Raw genomic sequence first — 23741 nt, 5'->3', positions numbered from 1 at the left:
TGCTGCAGTTCAAGAAAGTAACTCACCCCCATCTTCTAAAGGCAACTAGGAACAGGCAATCAATGATAGCCAGTCAGAGACATCCACAACCCATGATTGAACAAAAAAGCACTGTAACTGAAGTTCACTGCAGGCTCTTGTTGTAAGAAGACAGCTGGCCTGGTGAAATAGCAATATTACACTGCATAAACTTACTGAGTAACAAATGGTCAATCAATCATTCAATTTATTTTGAGATGACTTCTCATCTAGGCAATTCAATGCAATTTGTGCACCATTAAATTATTTTCATGAAAATAATGTTCATCGATAGCTAAAGATTCTCATCTCATTCCATCCACTCACTGGTTTTGTAGCAATGTAGAGGTTATCGATAATCCAAACATGACCACTTTCACACATTTTAACGAAGAACGTGAAATATTCAGCAATTCCAATTGAGTAATGTGCCAGAGGAAAAATGTAAAATCAGTGTTTTAAAAATATTTAATCAGATGATTTTAAAACAAATGACATTAAATGAAGAGTAAATTGTAAGTATCAAGTACAAATTTAACTTTACAAACTCAGTTCCAAAAAGGTAGAATTTTGTTTGTTCAAGATTAAGTGTGGAGGAGAGAATAAAAGTGGCAGATATTTCCACTCAGGGTCCAGTTGGCTTTTCTTATGCAAATATGTTCTTCTCAGCTCATTATATATGCATTGATAAACTGCCAAATTATATGGCAGGGATTCAGGAATTCTGTTCCCAAACAGGACTTTCTGGGCACTATATTTAAAAGACTTCCAGGCTGTGCTGCACTCTCTGCAATCCAATAGCATCCTTAACCTCTGCTCATCATCCCCACCCTCCCTCGAGATATCAGAGACCAGGCAAAAAGTGGAGCCACCTTTTAACAATACAGCTCGAGAGATTCTCCTAAAATCTGCCCAGAAGTAACGGGAATTTTTTTTTCTTGGGATTGTAACAGGAGGCCAATGAAACTGATGAAAGAAGCCATGTCAAAGGTGGCAACAGAGGTCAGCAATTACTCATGGCTCAAAAACCTGACTCCTGTGCCACAAGAGGAAGAATGATCTGCTCCACTCTGTTAAGGTATGTACTACTATCTACTCCATGCTTCATGCCCCTGTAAGTGCACATTAGCATTGTCAAGTTGCTACTGCAGAGGACTGTAAACATGGCAGGCATCACTATCAGATGTTTCTCGTGCAAATTTCATTGCAGCTACCAACCTACTTGCACCACAATGATATTACTTATCATACATCTGCCAAAGTTTACACATTAAGCAATAAAAAGGAGCTCCAACACTCAGCAGCTCACACACCAGCTCACTGATTTCTTTCTCCATGTAGGAGAATGTTCATATCTGGTAACTTTTCATGAAACATTTGTATGGAAACAAAACACAACTAGAAAAGATGGCTTTAATATGAGCACCTCAGGCAGCTCAAGTACAGACATCATAAAATGCTTCACTGTTTTTGCCAACACCTTCATTCAGGACCCTTTAACATTCAACTTTCCCTTACCACATTGCAAGTAACAGGTTACTCTCACAGTCCAGCACAGAATCATCTGGATGCCAGACTCCCAGAAGTTGCTCACCAAAGTCACCTAAGGAAGCAGGTTTCCTCAAGCACTGCTACTACCCCTGTCATCAAGGTGGTATCAGGATTACTAGTCGGAAAAGATTAAAATGCAGAAGTCACTTTGGACACAAAGGTATCCTTCTGTCAAACTTGACACAAATATAGCACTTGGTACAACAGTCCGGTGGTCTCTTTCAATCAGTTAAGGCTTCTAACGATCTACATTTTCCTTGCAGACTACTTTGATTATTCATGCACATGCTCTCACACATATCCTCTGGAGCAGTGCAAAGAGGACTAAGAATTAACTACTGCCTCTAGAAGGAAAATAACCGCTGGAAAACAGGAACTTAATACCGATATTTGGGTTCTGAGAGTTAAATTGATATAGCTCAGGCCCTCTATTTCTGTAACAGATGAATGTCTCTTGCAAAATGATGTGTGAATCACATAAATGCAGCTCCCATGTAATTCTATCGAACTCCACACGATACTCTGGCCTGCAAACTGATTAGAGCATTATTTGTGCCAAGGGAACAGATCAGTTTACAATTAACGACAACAAAGTATTTTAACATTTTAAAGGTAAAAAACAAGCATTCCTTTAACGGAGGAATACCTCTACACCCATCACTGATGTGTAGATGCTAATGCAAAAGGTTATTCATCCTCAAATTTAGACACGATCAGGGTTTCTCAGGCCTGTCTGCTTCATTGATATACTGCCTTGGCCATCTCAGTATTTTCATCATCACTGGTTCCCTCAACATCTTAACCAAACTGCCCTTCTTCTAGGTTCTTACTCCATTGCAGAGCTGTGCTGTGTAGGTTTCTGAAAACAATCACTCAGATCGTGTCAGGTGAGTGCTCCTTCTATTGCCTGGACACGCTCCGCAGACAATTTACTGACGGCTCTAGAGCAGACCTGGGCATTTTACGGCCTGTGGGCCATATCAGGCCCTTTGGTCATTCTTGTCTGGCCTGCATGAGGTCAATCTTAAATTAGAACATAAATGAAAAAGTATATACGCCATGCACGCAATACAACTGTGTTGCTTTTGTTTTGAAAAGGTTGCTTTTTTTATTTACGTATGGACTCACATACGCGTGTATGTGCGTGTGTGAACAGCTAAAAGTGATGCTTGCTGGCTAGCCCTCAAAATGTCAACTCACGCCAAGACAAGTTATGTCATATCCCACAAAATCGCCAGAAACAGTAAACTGTTTTCTCTTGAAGAGTTGATTAAGGAGTGCTTGTTGGACTGCCTGGAGCAAAAGGAGGCATTTGAGAATGTGCCCCTCTCCCGACACACTGTAACGAGAAGGACTGGGGACATCGTAAGAAATCTGGAGCTTCAACTGCAGCACAGAGCGGTCAACTTTGGCTTGTTTCCCTTGGCTTTAGATGAGAGCTGCGACATACGTGACACAGCCCAGCTACTCATCTTCGTACATGGGATAACTACGGACTTTAAAATCACGGAGGGGCTGGCAGCCATGCAGTCAATGAAAGGAACAACAACTGGTAATGGTTTGTTCATGGAGGTAAATGCATGTTTGGACACATTGGGACTAAAATGGGACAAGCTGGCGGGTGTGACAACGGATGGTTGTCCAAATCTAACGGGAAAAAATGTTGGACTCTTAAAGAAAATGCAGGATAAAGTGACAGAAATTGACCCTGAACAGAAATTGGTATTTTTGCATTGTATTATACATCAGGAAGTGTTGTTAAAAACTAACCATGTGGTTGATGTTGTAACTAAAATAGTTAATTTCATCAGGGCAAGGGCTTTGAATCACAGGCAGTTTATTGCGCTTTTGCAGGAAAATGAGACTGAATATCGTGACATAGGCTACCATACAGCTGTCAGGTGGCCCAGCCTGGGCAAAATGCTGAAAAGTGTATGGGAGCTGAGAGAAGAGATTCAACATTTCTGTGTGAAGAAAGGGAATGGCATTCCACAGCTTTAGGATGCAGACTGGATTGCAGACCTTGGTTTTGCTGTTGATGTGACTGCACTTATGAATGAACTAAATATGAAACTGCAGTGCAAGGGCCTTTTTGTGCGTGAAACGTACAACTTGGGGAAGGCTTTTATGAGAAAGTTGCAGCTTCTCTCAAGCCAAATGGAGGACAACATTCTCCCACTTGCCAACACTGAAGGAAGCCGCACCTTCAGCTGATCACCCCCACAGGTACTCATCCATGTTAGAAGCACTGCATGGTGAATTTTCAAGGCGATTTCAAGACTTTAAAACGGTTGAGAATGAAATGCACATGATTTTTTTTCCCCATTTACACGCAATGTGGAGAATGCACCTAGTGATGTTCAGCTTGAACTCATTGACCTGCAGTCTGACATACTTCTGGCAGAGTACTTTAGGTCAGTCTCACTGCTTGATTTTTACTCTTCCCTCAAAGAGGAGAACTTCCCCCACATGAGGAGGCATGCTCAGAAGATTCTCGTCCTCTTTGGATCTACCTAAATATGCGAACAGGCATTCTCAGTGATGAAGCTCAACAAATCCAAATTCAGATCCTCTATCACTGATGATCACCTCTCAGTTGTCCTTCGCAAATCCACCTCAGACATTCAACCAGATCTCAGTGTACTTGTTCAAGCCCAAAACAGACTGGATTTTTCTCACTAAACAAATAAAATTAACTGAAAAACATCAAAAGGACTTATTGCTTTTTGTATAGAATTGTTTATAGTTTGTAATAATGAACAATAATGAAACAACTTTTCATTATTGGTTTGTGAGATTAACATGTTAAAAATAAAATGAAATACTGAAATTATTGTTTTTACTGTTTATTTCTTCTATATTTGACCTACTCCACAATTTCATATTTTTATTGTAACAGAATATTCTTATTCTTTTGATTATAAGTTTCAGTTCAAAACTATATCATTTAGTACTTTTTACAATGGGAGAAAATTAATACTGAGCAGAATTATGTTCAACGTATTGTTGGTTCGGCCCTCCAACACAACTCAGGTTTCTCATGTGGCCCCTTGGAAGAATTAATTGCCCACCCCTGCTCTAGAGGATGCTTGGGCAGCATTATACTGCAGCTCAGTATCAATCTAAGGGTTTCACACTGGGGTTATTAGCAGTGTCTTCAAGGGTACTAAGAAGGCAGTTCTAGTGACAATAAGGGAAGTGAACATTTGAGGAACCTGGGAGTTGTGTCCAATTTAAGCATCATGGAGTGTGTCCTGGATCGATAGCATACTCCCACATGAACCATCGCCGAGCCAGACACCTGAGGGAATGAACCTAAATGATACATTTTTGCATTCTTACAATTCAATTTGGATTCAGTATCAATTTTGTTTTAGCAGACTTCATGGCTCCAATAAACCAGAGAATTTCTTATAGCACACCCCCAAGTTTCTTATCAGATCTTTGTGCAAGTTACTTGGGGGAAGCAACCAAAAATCCATTTCAGTACAAACCAACCTTCAGGCACAATGATGATGCAAGTCTAAAGTCAAAAATTTGCTTATTTGACGCTCTCAAAGCATTACTGAGTAAAATAGTACACAATTCTGCTTTTTTTCCCTTTTTTTCTTCTATAAGACACACTAACTGTGTGGTCCTGTCAGTTCAGAGGACCGTCTCTTCCTCTCCCTAACACAAAAAAATGGAGAGTCCTTCACACACTGATCCAGCTTCCTCAGAACCAGCTCTGAGTGATCAGGATGACTGACTCCCCTGTTTTTAAAAAAATTTCCCCACACTACTGCCTAACAGCGGTAATGCTTAATTTTCTCCAGCACCAAGTCACGTGTGTGTGTGCAGGAGTCAGACACAGTAAAGAACAACAAGTGTGTAAATCTTTGTTTATATTCCGCCACCAGGAAGAAAGGAAACACCCAAGTGGCCAATGACAAGCAGTTGAGAGCCCGAAACGTCAATTCTCCTGCTCCTCGGATGTTGCCTGACCGGCTGTGCTTTTACAGCACCACACTCTCGACTCTGAGCTCCAGCATCTGCAGTCCTCCTTTCTCCCTCTCTCATCAAAGGGCAACGATTCTGCTTTAAAGTAATAAAGGGTTGAAGATCACTTCAGGCCCATCAATTGATATAATAAAAGTTACTCAGATTTTCTGAAGTAAATGGATCTCCAAGTAAGTTGCAGGCATTTGCAATGCGAAATCCTCTGTTCCATTCACATCAGTTGTTGGCAAAGCACAGACCGTCATGTATAAGCAAGTCTAAACAGACTCAGTTCCCATAGCAGCTCAGGAAAGAAGCCCTTGAGGCACAAGGTAGCTGTAAAAACAACCTGGCCACCTGCTACATTTCTCGCAATTATAAACAATCTTTATGAAGCTATTTCAGTTAAATATATCAATGTGCACCTATAAATAGTAGAAACATTCAGGAAATAGTTAATTTACAGTAGATTTAAATACCTATCAAATATCCACAATTATAGCGATAAAACTAACTGATGGAAACTATTAAGTATCAACTTTGAATCCTTCCAAGCTATGTCAAAGGGCAGCATTTCAAGATCCATACATCACTCCCACTATGTACAAGTGGCAAAAACACTGCCAAATAAGATACTAATCATGAATTCTTCAGATCTTCAGAGGTTTAGATCAATGTCCAAGTTATTCCCTGGTGTTTTTTTTAATTGCAGAGAAGGGAGAGCTCAGCTGGCAGTACATACAGTTCTATCAAAACATAATGCTCTAAGCTGCCATCACAGCCATAAGCACATTGCCTCAGTTGAAATTTTACTGACGAACTGCAGGGGTCAGTGGATCTCATGTTTTATTTTGAACAAACATCCTTCTCAACTTGCCCTCTTACCCTCAAAGATTTGTCCATTTGTACAGCACAGTTCTGTTTTTACATTCCCTATGAAATGGATTTTTTTTAAACGTTGTCTCTTCCTCTTTCTTTGTACAAAACCCTACCACTTTGCACTTTGCATTAAATTTCATCTTTCTTATTTCTGGCCAAACTGTATAATCCTGACAAAAGCAAAATGCAGATGCTGGAAATCTGTAAATAAAAATGCTGCTGCAAATGTCAGTAAATGAGCAAGTAATGGTTCTGGACACAAAGAGTTAATGGTTGACGTGCCTATCCTTGTTTAACAGCATGCTTGGAGGTGGGGAGGGCACTGAGTTGGTGGAAGAGTGAGGTTCCCACATTTTCCACCCTCCATACCAATTAGACTGCTGTCGGAAAGACTCATAGTTGACCTTGTCACCCCACTGCCAATTGAAGCCCTTAACTGGATAATTACTGACATACCAAAGACATGCTGTTCATTTGAGGGACTCAACATGGACACAGACAGATGATTTCATCTGGCAGGTGAGACATCTATCATCCCCACAAGATACTGTTCAATGTTTCAAGTGATACAGCATTTCATCAAATGTGTGTTCTGATTGACTAAACTTGAAACTTTAACACTGTTTTTCTTCACAATGATGTCTGACTTGCTGAGCATTGCCAGCATTTAAAATTCATTACCGAAAGAGTAGAGTCCTTCCTCTGAAAGGCACAGAGTAAAGTTACTGTATTTCAAAAATAATGCCACACAGAATCAAACTTCATAAAGCTTCATAAATTACAGTGGTCTTAATGTTAAAATGTTCAGTGTTAAATTATGTTTGACACTAAGTCCCTTACTTGGTCTCCAGATGCAGGTTGCCGATGGGGGTTTCCCACAGTATAAACCTTCATGCCATCTCCCGAACAGTCGATTTACTACCTTTCCACTGTCGTCCATTATTGTCCCCTCAACCTCATTAACATTTGAATTCCAATATCTTGCCTAAAATATCAATGATAACTTGTTAACTGCAAGAAAGCCCTTCGACACAGAACTCTGAACATCCACCAATAAGCATTCGTATACTAAGAATAGCAGTGATTACTAAAAGTGGATCTTTCAAGATGTGGCAAATTTACATTCAAAAACACTTTACAAGTTATTATATTAATCCCAAACTTAAGATTACATCAACTTCAATTTATTGCAGACATGTCAAAGCAGGTACAATAAGGTCACAATTCACCGTTTTGTGACTGACAACCTGATATTTGCCTTACAAAATTTAGGCCTAAATTTTCCAGGCATGGATATTGATCTCTGCCTTAGCAAAACAGCAAGAGAGCCCTGAATCTGAAAGTCTTGCCCTCTGTCTCACCATGCAGCATTTCCAACAAGGTGGGAGTGTGGGTAAGATGTACTTTGCACATTTATGGTTCAGGGAGGATACAGATTGCATTCAAACCTTCGATGACCTTTCAGATGGTCAGAGCCATGAGAAAATGATCTAAAGCTGGCAGGGTTCTTTAGAGTGTACCCTAATGGGGAGATCCAGGGTTACGATTGAGACAGGTCAAGTACCCTTTGGAACTGTGAAAAGCAGACATGAATGTCCATTTAAAAAGAGTGACAACACAGTTGAACATCAAGCTGTCAATGTATTTAAGGTTTTTTTTGCCATTTAAGTTTTTGAAAACAATGCAAAAATAAAATCAGTTTTTCAATTTCATGCTGTCTGCTGATACAAATCGGAGGGTTATTATAGGATTTGTACTGCTTAGCTGATGTCACACCTATCACAGTGGGGTGCCCAGCAGTTTCATGTTTGGTTGACAGTTTTGAATATTTATAAAAGAATCTTTAACATGGGATTTTGAGTCCAAGTGCTTATTTTTGCAAGGACTTTAGTTAAAGAAAATTGAATCAATTGAATGGGTTTTTTCCTTCACAATTAGAATGTTATTTTTAAACTAAGAACTTAATTTCATTTCATCTCAGCACTGGTCCTGATTTCTGGTTATACAAGACACCTGGTGTTAGCCTGGAGGATGCAATTATAAAGGCTTATGGTCGGGTAGCATGGGTTGGCAAAGGGGTTATAAAAAGGCAAGGGAGTGGTTCAGGAGTGTAGGATGGTATAGTAGCTATAAGGCCTGAAAACTTTGGTTGGCAGGAATCAAACACAAGGAGAGTAAGTTGTTGGAATGACAGGATATGAATGGAGAGTGTTGGTGGGATTTTTAATTTATTGTTTTTTTGTAAAGCTGGGATAAAGTGACGGAGTGCCATGACATCTCACTGCAACCCCCCAGGTCGTCTCCTCTGCCCTGAAGTCTCTCAGCTCCCTTCCCCAAGCCCCCACCCCTACGGCTCACAGCCTCACTCCTGATGAAGGGCTTTTGCTCGAAATGTCGATTCTTCTGCTCCTCAGATGCTTTTCCACCACCACATTCTCTAATCTGCAGTCCTCACTTTTGGCTAGTCATTTCCGACAGTCCACTTCCATAACTGGTAATCTGGAGACTGCTTTTAATATCACCCCTGGGCAATAAGCCCCAACTCCAGTTACCAATCATACCACCATCTCGTCATCTCCCAAAACATCTGATTATCTGGGGCAATTATTCCTAAATCAGCCTTGCAGAGTCAGGCAAACTTCAGGCCTAAATCTTGATCATTCCAATTACTTTAAGGGAATTATTTTAGAGATCTAGTCTTCAATCTTCTTGTGGATCTGTTCTGGTCATACTAGGTTAACACAAAATAGCAGAATCGTGTGGTTATTGTGGAGATCTTTGAATGTTGTTTTAATATATTTTTTATTAAATTTAAAACTAACTTGATCATTTTTTCTACTTAATAGCTAGAACACCTGGATGATCTGCACTTTACTGTACATAGAGGCTATTTGGCCAATCAAGTCTGCACCAACCTTCCAAACACCATCCCACTCAGAACCCCTCCCCTCCCACCCTATCCCTGTAATCTTGCATTTACCACAACTAATCCACTTAGCCTACACATCCCCAGACATGATGGGACAATTTAGCGTGGCCAATCCACCTAACCTGCAAATCTTTGGATTATGAGAGGAACTGGAGCACCCGGTGGAAAACCAATGAAGACACAGGGCGAATGTGCAAACTTCAGACAAACACAGTCACCCAAGGCTGAAATTTAATCCAGGTCCCTAGTGTTGTAAGGCAGCGGTGCTAAGCACTCTGCCGCCCTTTATCCTGAGCATTTTCTTTCAAGCAAAATGGTAGTTCAATATTCTGAAATCTGGAATCACCAATGTCATAGAGGTGTACAGCATGGAAACAGACCCTTTGGTCCAACCCGTCCATGCCGACCAAATATCCCAACCCAATCTAGTCCCACCTGCCAGCACCCAGCCCATATCCCTCTAAACCCCTCCTATTCATATACCCATCCAAGTGCCTCTTAAATGTTGCAATTGTACCAGCCTCCACCACTTCCTCTGGCAGCTCATTCTATACACGTATCACCCTCTGTGAAAAGGTTGCCCCTTAGGTCTCTTTTATATCTTTCCCCTCTCACCCTAAACCTATGTCCTCTAGTTCTGGACTTCCCCAGCCCCAGGGAAAAGACTTTGCCTGTTTACCCCATCCATGCCCCTCATAATTTTGTAAACCTCTATAAGGTCACAGTGGTTTGAGAATGAGGCAGCAGAAAACCTAAATGTTCTTGATATGGTGACATTTTCTTTATATCCTCAGGAAACATAGGTACAATGATGTTTGGGCAGGTATTGTCCATTTCAGATGCATTGCTTGTGCACAAATGAGATTAGACTGGCTGCTTTTTAAAAAAAAAATCTGTGGAAATAAACAAAACACTGCTGACAAAATGCTAAAACTTAACCTGGTCTTAAAAGTCCTTGACAGTGGGCTAGAAGGAAGGTCACATGATTAAAACCACTACACAGTGTTAATTTCAAATCAGCCAAATGATTCTTCTCCTCCAGAATTTCTAACTTGCTTCAAGATTATTCAATGAGGAATGATTTTCATATCAGCACACAGTTCCCTCACAAAAATGCTGCACAATTTTAAAGTTCTCCTTCAGCTAACAAGGTAGTTGCTTGAAAAAGTAGGCCAATGTCAGCTATGTGGTGAGTAACAACTAAATATAGATTTGACCCAGTAAACGCTCTGGGCTGATACTTCACATTTTAGTTAGATGTGATGTAGCATGATTTTTAAAACATAGAAAATGATCTATAGAAATTTGAAACTGTTTACATAAAACATCAACTTTCCTCCATTCAATTCTTTAAGGAAAACAATCTTTCATACCTTCACAAATGTCAACTTGCACTGGCAAATGCTGTTATTTGTATTTTTAATGAGAATATCTCCATAATGCTCAATCCACCTCTGTCCACTCAAAATGTTGTGTACACAAGAGGTTACTTTACTCCATTCATAGTGATCTCCATACCTGAGAAGCAAACAATTTGTTTATTTTTTTGTACAGACATACAGAAATAAATAGCTGATTTATTCCATATCAGCTTGCTAACTTAAAAGTAATGAATCCATTTTATAGTACGTCCTATTGCACTTTGAGAGTTGAGAAGAGCGCTAAAATAGCTCCAAGTTATTTAACATAAATTTGAGAATTCCATTGCAAAAATCAAGGCCATGTTTTAAGAGCACAGAACGTATACTAATCCAAAGGACTCTTGGTCCTCCATGAAAATCATCTAAATTCCAGCCTTTCGAGCTTCTATCTGATGCTGACTCTTAACTCCAAGGGACAACGTTGTTATTTGCTACTGGAATTCTTGATGTGAAAGCAGTTATGGGGTATCATGAATTTCCACCCATTAAATATCATGACCATTGGTTATCAGCAGATAGAGGACAATAGTGACAGAAAGGGTTAAATTCACAATACAAACTTCATAAACTGTATGTTGAAGGAAGAGAAGTGCATACATGAAAGGGATAGAAGGACAAAGACAAGAGTGGCTCTAGGCTCTATGGACAAGGAAAGAAAGTAAACAAATGTGTCAAAATTGATACAAATATGCAGTAGCTCACAATGAATTCAGTACAGATTTTGTTAATGAATACATAGCATCAGCACGGGTATGATAGACCAAAAGACCACTGTCTGGACTGGAATTGTCAAATTTCCCTGCAACTGCAAATGAAATTTCCCAGTCAGAAAATCCAAGTACATTGACAGAACCTGAAGAGGAAAAAAGATCAAAGTGGGTTCAAAGAATAGTTATTGATTTAAACTTAAAGGGATTTTTAAACGTAGCCATGTTGGAGAAATAACAAAACTTATAGTACCAGTTATAACATGTATCAAGAATTCTGAACAAGGCCAATAATTTTCACACAAACACTGATGGAATGGCAAGATTTGGTCACAAAAGCACCAGGATAATCCCAAAATAAGATTGCAAAACAAATAGAATTTCACTTAAATAGCAGTCTTGATTATCAGATGGGCATTAAAGACCAGTGCATTTCTATCCAATTTCAAGTGTTCCATGTTATTAATTCTTCAATTCTGGGCTTATTTATATTTCCAAGTAAGTTTCTTTATATTAATTACTTTTACAGATTTCTAAGTGTTCATTTTTTGTTGGTGAGAGTTATTTTCATAACCAAAACAAATTGAAAGGAAACAGCCTATCGAATCCTTATTCAGTATGCTGACTAGAGCTCATGACATCACTGATCAGGAATCTGCGAGACCCCCCCCACAAGAAATCAGACCAGGCTAGGACCACTCCCCGCACTTGATGCCATGAGAACCCTCACTCCCCAAATTCTCTTGCACCATTCTCATCCTAATGCTGGCTGGTAGCCAACAGCCACAAAACTAACCAAAAGCTGATAGCCAGAAACTGCCAGTCCCAGCCACGCTTAGCAAAATGCCAGTTAATGTTGCCACAGACTCTCAAGCCTGCTGCTAGGTAAAAAAGCAAACAAAACCAGCAGTCTTGCACCAGAGACACGCTGGCTGCTAATCGTGCTCCCTTTGCTTTGGTGCTTGTGTCTGCGCTAAACTAAGTTATTCTAACACAGTAGTTGTTACTGAAACTTTCATTCAAAGCCCTGGACCAATAATTACAAATTACAGTTTGAACACAGGTTTAAAAGATCTTGAAATTACCAGTAGTTTGATTGGAAAGTTGTCTTACTATTGCAAACATTACTGCTTCAACTTGAGAAGCAAACCTGTGTGAGATTCTAGTTCAATACCAATGCACATGGCATGCAATTGCCTTTTCATGTAGCCAAGCAAACCCCTCAGTTTTAGCAATCACTGGTGTACTATGGAAATACATTCATCATACAGCTACAGTTGTCAAAAAGTTGGCTCACTTAGCAACCTTCATTCGTGCACAACCATAAGGATAAATAGTAGTCTTACTAATAACTCATACAACTGGAGAATGAATTTTTTTGAAAATCAGATTTAAATTATATTATAGCACTCTTTTCTGTCTGGAATGTGCTATCAAAGTGGCTTTAGAGAATCACAGCAGTTCAGCTGCTGGGTGACATACATTGCTGACATTGTATACTGCTAGTGCAATTGGTGTCTTTTATGGTATTGTTAGAGGAAGAAGGAGAAATGATTGGAATAGATTGTGAGGGTACTCACTGCAAAAGAAAAAGTGCTACTAATGCTGAAAGAGGGATAGAGACATAAGTGAAGATGTGAAAATGTCCACTCTGCTGTGTGTGTCTGTCTATCTCATGCTTTGTACTTGTGAAATTCAACACTGAGTTCAAGAGGCTGTTAAGTGCAAAGTAGAAAATGAGGTGTTGGTCCTCCAGCTTTTACTGTGTTTTGTTGAAACTCTGCAGTCGGCCCAGGTGGAAGTATCAGCCTGGAAGCATGGTGACCTTTTGAAATGACAAGCAATTGGGTCATTCCTTCAGACAAAGTGATGGTGGTCTGCAAAATGGTCACCCTGTCTGCATTTGGTCTCACCAATGTAAAGACCACCGCATTGTTAGCAGCAAGTACAACACATCCAATTTAAAGTCGAAGTCGTAAAACTCTGCTTCACTTGGAAGATGTGTTTGGAGCCTTGGATAGTGAAGTGGGAGGAGGGGAATCACCAATTGTTACATCTTCTGCAACTGCATGGGAAGGTGCCATGGTGGCGTGAGGAAGAATTAGGAATGATGGAGCAGTGGGCATAGTTGTCACAGAGGAACCAGTCGCTGCACAATACTGACAGTGGAGAGTCGGGAAGAGGTGTGTGATGGTGGCATCCTGCTGGAGGTGGAAGAAATGGAAGAGGATGAACTTTTGAATATGAAGACTAATGGAATGGAAAGTGTGGATGGAAAAGGGAACCATGATATTGTTCTGGGATGGAGGGGAAGGGGTAAAGGCAGAAGTGTGGGAAATAGGTTGGACATGGTTAAGGACTGTGTTAGATACAGGGGTGGTGGTGGTGTTGATGGTGTTTGGAATTCTTCGGTTGGATGACAAAACTGGTCACGTCACAGTGGAAGCTGGCATCTTTTGGAACAGATGTGACAGAGAAATTGAGAGAATGGAATAGAGCCCTTATCGGAAAGCAGAGCAAGTAGACGTGTAGCCAAGATAGGCTTGTAATGAAGGTTAACAGACAGCCAATTCCTATAAACAGAAATGAATACGTCAAGAATGGAGAAGGAAGAAAGTTTGAGATGGACCAAGTAATAGGAGGATGAATTTGGAGTGACACTAAGGTTGCTACAGTTGTGGATAGTGCCAAAGGATGTTGCAGGTTACAGAGGGACATAGATAAGCTTCAGAGCTAGGCTGAGAGGTGGCAAATGGAGTTGAATGCAGCAAAGTGTGAAGTCATTCACTTTGGAAGGAGTAACAGAATGCAGAGTTCTGGGTGAATGGTAAGATGATTGGTAGTGTAGATGAGCAGAGAGATCTTGGTGTCCATGTACATAGATCTCTCAAAGTTGCCACCCAGGTTGATTGGGCTGTTAAGAAGGCATATGGTCTATTAGCTTTGATTTGTAGAGAGATCGAATTTCAGAACCATGAGGTCATGCTGCTGCTGTACATAAGCCTGGTGCGTCCGCACTTGGAGTACTGCGTGCAGTTCTGGTCACTGCATTATAGGAAGGATGTGGAAGCCTTGGAAAGGGTTCAGAGGAGATTTACGAGAATGTTGTTTGGTATGGAGAGAAGGTCTTATGAGGAAAATCTGAGGGTTGTGAGGCTGTTTTCGTTAGAAAGAAGAAGGTTGAGAGGTGACTTACTGAGACATATAAGGTAACCAGAGGGTTAGATAGGTTGGACAGTGACAGCCTTTTTCCAAGGATGGTGATGACTAGCAACAAGGGGGCATAGCTACAAATTGAGGGGTGATAGATATAGGACAGATGTCAGAGGTAGTTCCTTTAGTCAGAGTAGTTGGGGCGTGGAACACACTGCTTGCAACAGTTGTAGTCTCGCCAACTTTATGGGCATTTAAACGGACATTGGATAGTCATATGGACGAGAATGGAATCGTGTAGGTTAGATGGGCTTCAGATTGGTTTCACAGAGCGGTGCAACATCGAGGGCCAAAGGGCCTGTACAGCACTGTAGTGGTCTATGTTTCATTATTCAATGAGACTTACGCAAATGTCCAAAACTGGATTTTAAATGAAAGATTACAATAATTAATGGACAGATGAATAACTCATACCATTGGTATATGCTTCTAGATTAAAGGATATGTTGAATATGAATTGATGCAGATATGAAATAATGTTCCACCATTCTGTGCATCATTGCACAAAATAAAATGTTTCACAAAGGTGCAATTAATCATACAAAAACTATTTCTAAGACATTATTCCTTAGTATCTGGAGAAAATGTTCCAGTCACATTAAATGCATCAATAAGATACTGGTACAACATGACAAGGTAAACAGTGAGTAATCAGGAGATAAAGTAAATGACGCATTAGCCCACTACACCCACTTTGCATATGCTCATGGGTGAAGTTTGCAATTTGGCAAGGAACCTAAATTGTATAATGTTGAATTTTTGACCAATAATACTATTATTCATCATAGTGCCAACTGTGCAAAAGAATAAGGCTTGGTTAGCTTTAAAAATTCAACAAATGGAACTTGTTTGATAGAATGTTTCCAACAAAACAAATTGAATTATACATCAGAAGTACGCAGGATTAATAATGACTTCTTTATCCACCATGCTAAAGACTAAGTCTGTGTTTTGTGAATTATTTCGATTTTCCAGGTTTTAAGTAAAACATACATAGATATTCCTGTCAGGGTGAAAGGAAAGGCTGGTAGGTGTACGGAATGCTGGATAACTAAAGAAATTGATGGTTTGGTTAAGAAAAAGAATGAAGCATATATCAGTTATAGACAAGATAGATTGAATGAATCCTTAGATGAGTATAAAGGAAGTAGGAGTACACTTAAGAGGGAAATCAGGAGGGCAAAACGGGGACATGAGATAGCTTTGGTAAATAGAGTTAAGGAGAATCCAAAGGGTTTTTACAAATAAATTAAGGGTAACTAGGGAGAGAATAGGGCCCCTCAAAGATCAGCAAGGCAGCCTTTGTGTAGAGCCGCAGGAGATGGGGGAAGATACAAAACGAGTATTTTGCATCAGTGTTTACTGTGGAAAAGGACATGGAAGATATAGGATGTAGAGAAATAAATAGTGACGTCTTGAAAAATGTCCATATTACAGAGGAGGAAGGAGACCAGAATTGCAATATTTCAAAACATGTCTTGAAACAGTTAAAGGTGGATAAATCCCCAGCACCTGATCAGGTGTGCCCGAGAACTCTGTGGGAAGCTAGGAAAGTCATTACTGGGTCCCTCGCTGAGATATTTGTATCATGGATAGTCACAGGTGAGGTGCCAGAAGATTGGAGGTTGGCTAACGTGGTGCCACTATTTAAGGGTGGTAAGGACAAGCCAGGGAACTACAGATGAGCCTGACATCGGTGGTGGGCAAGTTGTTGGAGGGAATCCTGAGGGACAGGATGTACATGTATTTGGAAAGGCAAGGACTGATTAGGGATAGTCAACATGGGAAATCATGTCTCACAAACTTGATTTATGGTTTTTGAAGTAGTAACAAAAAGAATTGATGAGGGCAGAGCGGTGGATGTGATCTATATGGACTTCAGTAAGGCGTTTGACAAAGGACCATGGGAGACTGGTTAGCAAGGTTAGATCTCATGGAATACAGGGAGAACTAGCCATTTGGATATGGAACTGGCTTAAAGGTAGAAGACAAAGGGTGATGGTGAATGGTTTTAGACTGGAGGCCTGTGACCAGTGGAGTGCCACAAGAATAGGCGTGGGGTCCACTACTTTTTGTCATTTATATAAATGATTTGGATGTGAGCATAAGAGGTATAGTTAGTAAGTTTGCAGTTGACACCAAACTTGGGAGGTGTAGTGAACAGCGAAGAAGGTTACCTCTGATTAGAATGGGATCTTGATCAGATGGGCCAATGGAGTTTAATTCAGATAAATGTGAGGTGCTGCATTTTGGGAAAGCAAATCTTAGCAGGACTTATACACTTAATGGTAAGGTCCTAGGGAGTGTTGCTGAACAAAGAGACATTGGAGTGCAGGTTCATAGCTCCTTGAAAGTGGAGTCACAGGTAGCTAGGATAGTGAAGAAGGCATTTGGTATGTTTTCCTTTGTTGGTCAGAGTATTAAGCACAGGAGTTGGGAGGTCATGTTGCGGCTGTACAGGACATTGGTTAGGCCACTTTTGAAATATTGCAATTCTGGTCTCCTTCCTATTAGAAGGATGTTCTGAAACTTGAAAGGGTTCAGAAAAGATTTACAAGGATGTTGCCAGGGTTGGAGAATTTGAGCTATAGGGAGAAGTTGAATAGGTTAGGGCTGTTTTCCCTGGAGCATCAGAGGCTGATTTTATAGAGGTTTATAAAATCATGAGGGGCATGGATAGGATAAATAGACAAAGTATCTTGAAGATATAAAAGAGACCAAAGAGGCAACTTTTTCACGCAGAGGGTGGTACGTGTATGGAATGAGCTGCCAGAGGAAATGGTGGAGGCTAGTACAATTGCAACATTTAAAAGGCATCTGGATGGGTATATGAATAGGAAGGGTTTGGGGGGATATGGGCCGGGTGCTGGCAAGTGGGACTAGATTGGGTTGGGATATCTGGCCATCATGGACGAGTTGGACCGAAGGGTCTGTTTCCATGCTGTATATCTCTATGACTCTATCTTGATTTTTTTTTCAGGAAGCAGTTACACAAGAGGTAAATCATGTAGGTAACATGATGGATTAAGAAATAAATGGAAGTTCTTTTTCCAAAGGTGCTGAAGAAAGATATACGTTAAATTTTTGGGTGCTATTCTAAGAACTGTAGAAGCCTGTTTATTCTTCCACATTTAATGCAATCTTGAAACTAAAGTATGCATGTCAGTTTTATGGCTACACTCATTATAAAATATGAAAGTTTGGTGGATCAATTTAGATCAATCATATATAATTACGTATGAAGTTAGTCCTTCCAACTGGACAGAAAGTTAATGAAAAACCTGGCACTGAACAGGATAGTTAGACAGTACTGGGAGAAAACATAAGAGCTTTTCTGGAATACATCATATTTGCTTTAACAATCTGAAACTTAAGTCAATATAAACTTTCTTATTTCTTTTTTCTGTAGCAGGATTCATTCTTTAGCAGTACTTACGCTGGTAGAGTTACATGAATTGTACCAACTGGAACAATCTCCATTGATTTACCCCAGAACTTGTTCTTCCATCTCACATCTAAAGCGAGAGTTTAAAAAACTCCATAAATATAAAATGACACTTACAGACTGATCAGAAATTATAGTTGCATAAGAATACTACATTGCAATTAAAGCTAATTAGTAATTCATTGTTTTAATTTAGTTACTCATCCACACTTCTCTTCACATGCAATATTTATAGCTGCAAGTATTCTGCTTATCTGGCGAATATACATCCCCAAAAAAATCCTAATTTGTTTCTGCTTTCTGATAAATTCATTTCTTACTGTAGTTCTTCCTATTCAATTCATTCTAGATTAGAGTGGTGCTGGAAAAGCACAGCAGTTCAGGCAGCATCCGAGGAGCAGGAAAATCGACATTTCGGGCAAAAGCCCTTCATCAGGAATAGAGGCTTCAATTCACTGTCAACAATATTCCAGATAGCATCGTTTCTGTTTTCTGATGGATTCATTTCTTACTGCATTGTAAGGCATTATAGGAATACATTCCTGATAAGTCTGACATGAACAAGTCAAACATTTTACAAATTATTTGTGTTCACAGAACACAGCACAGCAGATCATTCAGTTCATCATAACTGGCATTCTGAAAGATCGATCCAATTCATTTTATATCTCACTTTCCTAGATTTCTCCCACCTACACTCATCCAACACAAATTGGGCTTCACTTCCAGAAACAGGAGTGAGTTCATCACAATAACTAAAAAAAGAGCAGTAACTATTGAAAAAGAAGAAATGTATTAATAGAATGGGAAACCAGTAGAGGGATGGAACTAAGTAGATAACTCTTCCAGAGAACCAGTTTAGGAACCATGAATCACAGGTTTACAAAGTAAGAGGTTGAGACAGAATGACAGGGCAGCTATTTGGATAATGAAGTTCAGACTGGACAATGTGTGCAACACAGAAAAACAGAGCTAAAGAGGGTCAAAGTGAGTAATAAATGGTTAAAAGGCAACATTAATGATTCTTTATTTAAATGCACATAGCATTTGAAACAAAATAAATGAACTAACAGCACAAATACATGTAAATAGCTGGGATCCTATGGGTATTACGAAGAATGCTTACAAGGAGATCAAAGCAGTGAATTAAATAAATAAAGTATATGACTTTTTGAAAGGATAGGCAGAGAGAAAAAAGGTTGGCGGCATAGCATTGCTAGTATAGGATGGAATAAGCAGGATAATAAAAAATCATTTTGGATCAGAATATGTTGAATCCATATCGGTGGAGGTAAGAGGTGGGGTGGAGGAAATAATAAAAATAGAGAACAAGGAAATTAAAGAGGAATTGAATAAATACTTTACATCAGTCTTAACAGAAGACATTAATAGCATTCTGAAATCCCTAAATAATCAAGGGGCAAAAGGACTAGAGGAAATAAATGCAATAATTAACATTAGAGAAAAAGTACTAAGGAAACAAATGGAGCCAAGACTGATAAATACCCTGGAACCGATGGGATACATTGTAGGCTACTAAAAGAAATATATCCATGGATAGTGGAGGCACTGATCATAGCCTTCCAAAAATCCTTAGACTTTGCAAAGTCTAGAAGAATTGGAAAACTGCCAAAGTAATTATCTTATTTAGAAATGGAAAAAGACAAAAAATGTAGTGATAACCCAGTTAGTTTGATGTCTGTAATTGGTAAAATGTTAAAGTCTGTCATAAGGGATGCAATAATAGAGCATTCAGGAATACATAAACCAATCAAGCAGAGTCAGCATGGCTTCACAAATGGGCAATCATGCCTGTCAAATTTATCACATTTCTTTAAAGTAGTAACAAGTAGGAGAGATTAATGGGATGCAATGTAGTTGGATTTTCAGAAGACATTTAATAAGGTACCACACATTAGGCTACTAAATAAGATAAAAGCCTATTGCATTGGAGGTCATATATTAGTAGAGATTGAGAATTTACTAACAGGAAAAAAAATTGAGATAAAAGGGCACTTTCAGAATGGCAAACTGTTAACTAGTGGAGTACCTCAGCAAATCAGTGCTGGGGCCACATTTGTTTACAATATAGATTCATGAGTTGAATGAGGAAAGTGTAGACACAATAGTCAAATTTGTCATTGCCACAAAATAGGAGGGAAGGCAGGTGGTGACGATGACATGAAGCATCTAAAAAAGGATTGTAAACAAGTAAAGCAAGTGGGTAAAAACTTGACAGATGTATATAATGTAGAAAAATGTGAGATTGTGCACTTTGGCAGGAAAAGAGAAACTGAATAGTATTTCAATGCAGTTGGCCTTTATTTCACTAGAAATGGAATACCAAAATAGAGAAGTTTTGTTATAACTATACTAGCACCAGTCTGACCACAGCTGGAATACAGTGACAGTTTTGGGACCCCCATCCAAGTAAAGATATACTGGCATTGGAGACAGTCCAGTGAAGGTTCACTCGGCTGTTACCAAGTATTAAAGGACTCTTCATGAGGAAGGATTGAATAGGTTGAGTCTAGACTCATTGGAATTTAGAATAATGAGGTGACCTTATTGAAACATACATGATTCTTGGGGGACCTTACTGGGTTGGTGCAGAAAGATTGTTTCCCCATGTGGACGAGTCTACAACCAGCTGTCATAATCACAAAATAACAGGTCACTCTTTCAAGACAAAGATGAGGAGGAACTACTTGTCCCAGAGGGTAATGAATCCATGAAATTCTTTACGACAGAAGGCTGTTGAGGGTGGATCAATAAGTATATTTAAGTCTGAGATGGACAGATTTTCAAATTCCAAGGAAACCTAGGTTTATAGGGAAAAAGCCAGGAAAGTGGAGTTGAAGATTATCTGATCAGCCATGATTTTATTGAATGGCAGAGCAGACTTAGTAAATGATTTGCTTCTCCATTTTACAGACAGTCCATTCTATTCTGCACCTCGAGATTCATACATTTCCCATTTCCAACCTAGTATGCATAAAAACTTCCTTTCTGACTGCTACTCCACAATGAAATTTCCAAATTGCTATTATTGCTGAGTATTACAAAACCTTCATTTCATAAAAGTTCTTCGGCTCCTTAGCAGTGACAACATTCTCCATTCCAACATACACCTACCTTGCCAGAAAGTAAAGTTTTTTGATTCGGCGTGACATGCAGATATTGGAGGATGGTGGCTGACCTAAAACAAAACATTGTTGGAAAGTGAAGTACGTTACAATTTTAAAAAAATTAGATTCCCTACAGTACGGAAACAGGCCCTTCTGCCCAACCTGTCCACACCGACCCTCCGAAGAGTAACCCACCCAGACCCATTTCCCTCTGACTAATGTACCTAACAATATGGGCAATTTAGCATGGCCAATCCACCTGACCTGGACATCTTTGGATTGTGGGAGGAAACTGGAGCACCTACAGGAAACCCACACAGACACAGGGAGAACATACAAACTCCACACAAACAGTCGCCCGAGGCTGGAATCGAACTGCGTCCCCGGTGCTGTGAGGCAGCAGTGCTAACCACTGAGCCACCATGCCGCCCATTTTCCTCCAAAGGTTTGTTATTTAATAGTTACCTTTATTTTTAATCTTAAATTTAAATAAAAGTCCAAAATTCACAAATATACTTTTGTCTTTAATTGTCAATTTAATGTGTTTGTTGCTTTTAGGGCCTTCATCTGCCAGGGACACAGAAAAGTCCCACCTTGGTGGCGAGAGTATCTATCCCTTAACTTTGATGGAGTTAACTCACCTGCAACTTGCTAAAAGCCTGCATTCGTGGCTCTTTTAATTTAATTTGTTTCTACTTCTGTAATGAAACCCTCAAATATCAATAGGTAGAAGATTCAAATTCAGAGGACTGGAAAATTGAACAGAATGCGGTTTCACCAAACTTCTGCCAAAATTGCACCCTTTGGATAAACACAATAAGGAGCAATGCCTTAGCATTTCCTGGGCAGCCCTCGGAGCTTTAGACACTAAGTGCTTTAAAGACCTTTGTGTAAATCACATCACCCAAGAGGTGTTGACATTTTGGCGAAGATACCAAAGCTTAACAATCTCGTCACTCTCGGGATAAACTGATGTCTATGGAATCAATTACTTTTGAAAGATGTACTTCTGCTCCACCTAGAGTCTAACTTATCAAGAGTTCTTATTGCCATTGCAGCAGCATGATATTACTGATGCACCAGTTGCAGGTATGTGGTGAATAACTGTGGCCCATCTTCAAATGATATGCGTCTAAATGGATGGATGTGTGGCCCACACTGCAATACTTCTACATGTGGAACAGGCCAATTGCCATCGAACAGCTTGACTGTATAAGACAAAACGCGCACTGGAAACCACTTAAGGTGTTCTTTGATAAAATCTGTTGCAATGTACATAGAATTAACCAGTCTCTTAGAAATTAGAAGAGAAACACTTCTGAGTTATAAGGCATGTATTACAAATATAATTTGCTTAACTACAAACGTTTCTTCCCAGTTTCTCCATACGAGAACCTGTTCAGGAATCCCAGCTGTTCAGTCACTTTCTTTATATTTGTATATACTTGTTATGCAGCAAGAGCCATTACCTGTTCAGCAATAAACCAGAAGCCTTGTTCTTTTCTTATGCATTCATATGTCTCCCCTAGAACTGGGTTAAATGGCTTACTTCCAGCTCTGTAATATGAAGATGCATATGCTGAAACTGCAAAAGCTGCTACAAAAACCTATGGGAATACAAGAGATGAATGACTGTTCTTATTCCATCACTTTAACTGCTTAACGGAATATTGGGCCCATTAGATTATAAAACCTGAACCATTACCAATCCATTACATGCATATCAAATGTAGGGATGTTCATTAAACATGCATTTCTCCATTGAAAACAAAGAACGAAGAAAACTTAATAAATCTAAATCTGAGATTGACTTTATAAATTCTATTATCATTCATTGCTTCAAAGTAATTTGGACAAAACAAAACAAATCTCAAATATGCATTTTCTTATCTGTAGATTTTTTTTGCTGCTTATAAAAGCTGGCAAAGGAAAATAATTTTATAATCATCCTTAGTAGCAAAATTTAAATGTGTGTAATTTTACACTCCTCCAAAATATAACAATTTTATCAAAATTTTGTAATAGCTACATTGAGGTAATGGATTTGTTATCACACGGATTGGCTCAGAAGTCTTGATCTTTCCTGGAAATTTTAGTGAAATTGCAGTGCTCAGGCAACAAAAAGGCAGAAATGAATGATTGTCACAGAATGGATTGTTCAATCCAGCACCAGCTTGGCTGGGGTTATTAGAATTCTTCTGAAAGGTAATAAGCAAGATAGATAAAGGAAAACAGTGGATACAATACATTTGGATTTTCAGAAGACATTTGATAAAGTAGATGTCAGGGTACTTAAGTGTCCATGCTATTGGAGGTAATATATTAGCATGTATAATGGACTGGCTAACTAACAAAAGACAGAGTATTGGAATAAGGGGGAGCATTTCAGTATGGCAACCAGTAACTAGTGGATTGGCACAGGGATCAGTGCTATGGTCATAATATTTTATAATATATTGTAATAACTCAGAT

General features: G+C 39.4%; 1 protein-coding gene across 5 annotated transcripts in view; it reads right to left on the bottom strand.

The window, feature by feature from the left end:
• osbpl3b (oxysterol binding protein-like 3b) overlaps window positions 1-23741 on the bottom strand; it is a 209749-nt gene that overhangs the window by 29535 nt on the left and 156473 nt on the right. For all 5 annotated transcript variants that reach the window (XM_072575110.1, XM_072575109.1, XM_072575108.1 and 2 more), the window contains 5 exons: window positions 22739-22876; window positions 21277-21340; window positions 18133-18211; window positions 10729-10873; window positions 7267-7411 (listed from right to left, as the gene is read on the bottom strand). In XM_072575110.1, coding sequence (XP_072431211.1) covers window positions 7267-7411; window positions 10729-10873; window positions 18133-18211; window positions 21277-21340; window positions 22739-22876 — 571 coding nt within the window. The remainder of the gene's footprint in view (window positions 1-7266; window positions 7412-10728; window positions 10874-18132; window positions 18212-21276; window positions 21341-22738; window positions 22877-23741) is intronic.

This window comes from Chiloscyllium punctatum, chromosome 8, assembly GCF_047496795.1.
Source record: "Chiloscyllium punctatum isolate Juve2018m chromosome 8, sChiPun1.3, whole genome shotgun sequence".
Lineage (NCBI taxonomy): Eukaryota > Metazoa > Chordata > Chondrichthyes > Orectolobiformes > Hemiscylliidae > Chiloscyllium > Chiloscyllium punctatum.
Note: the sequence above shows the minus strand (reverse complement) of the source record. Positions and strands in the feature narration are given on the sequence as shown.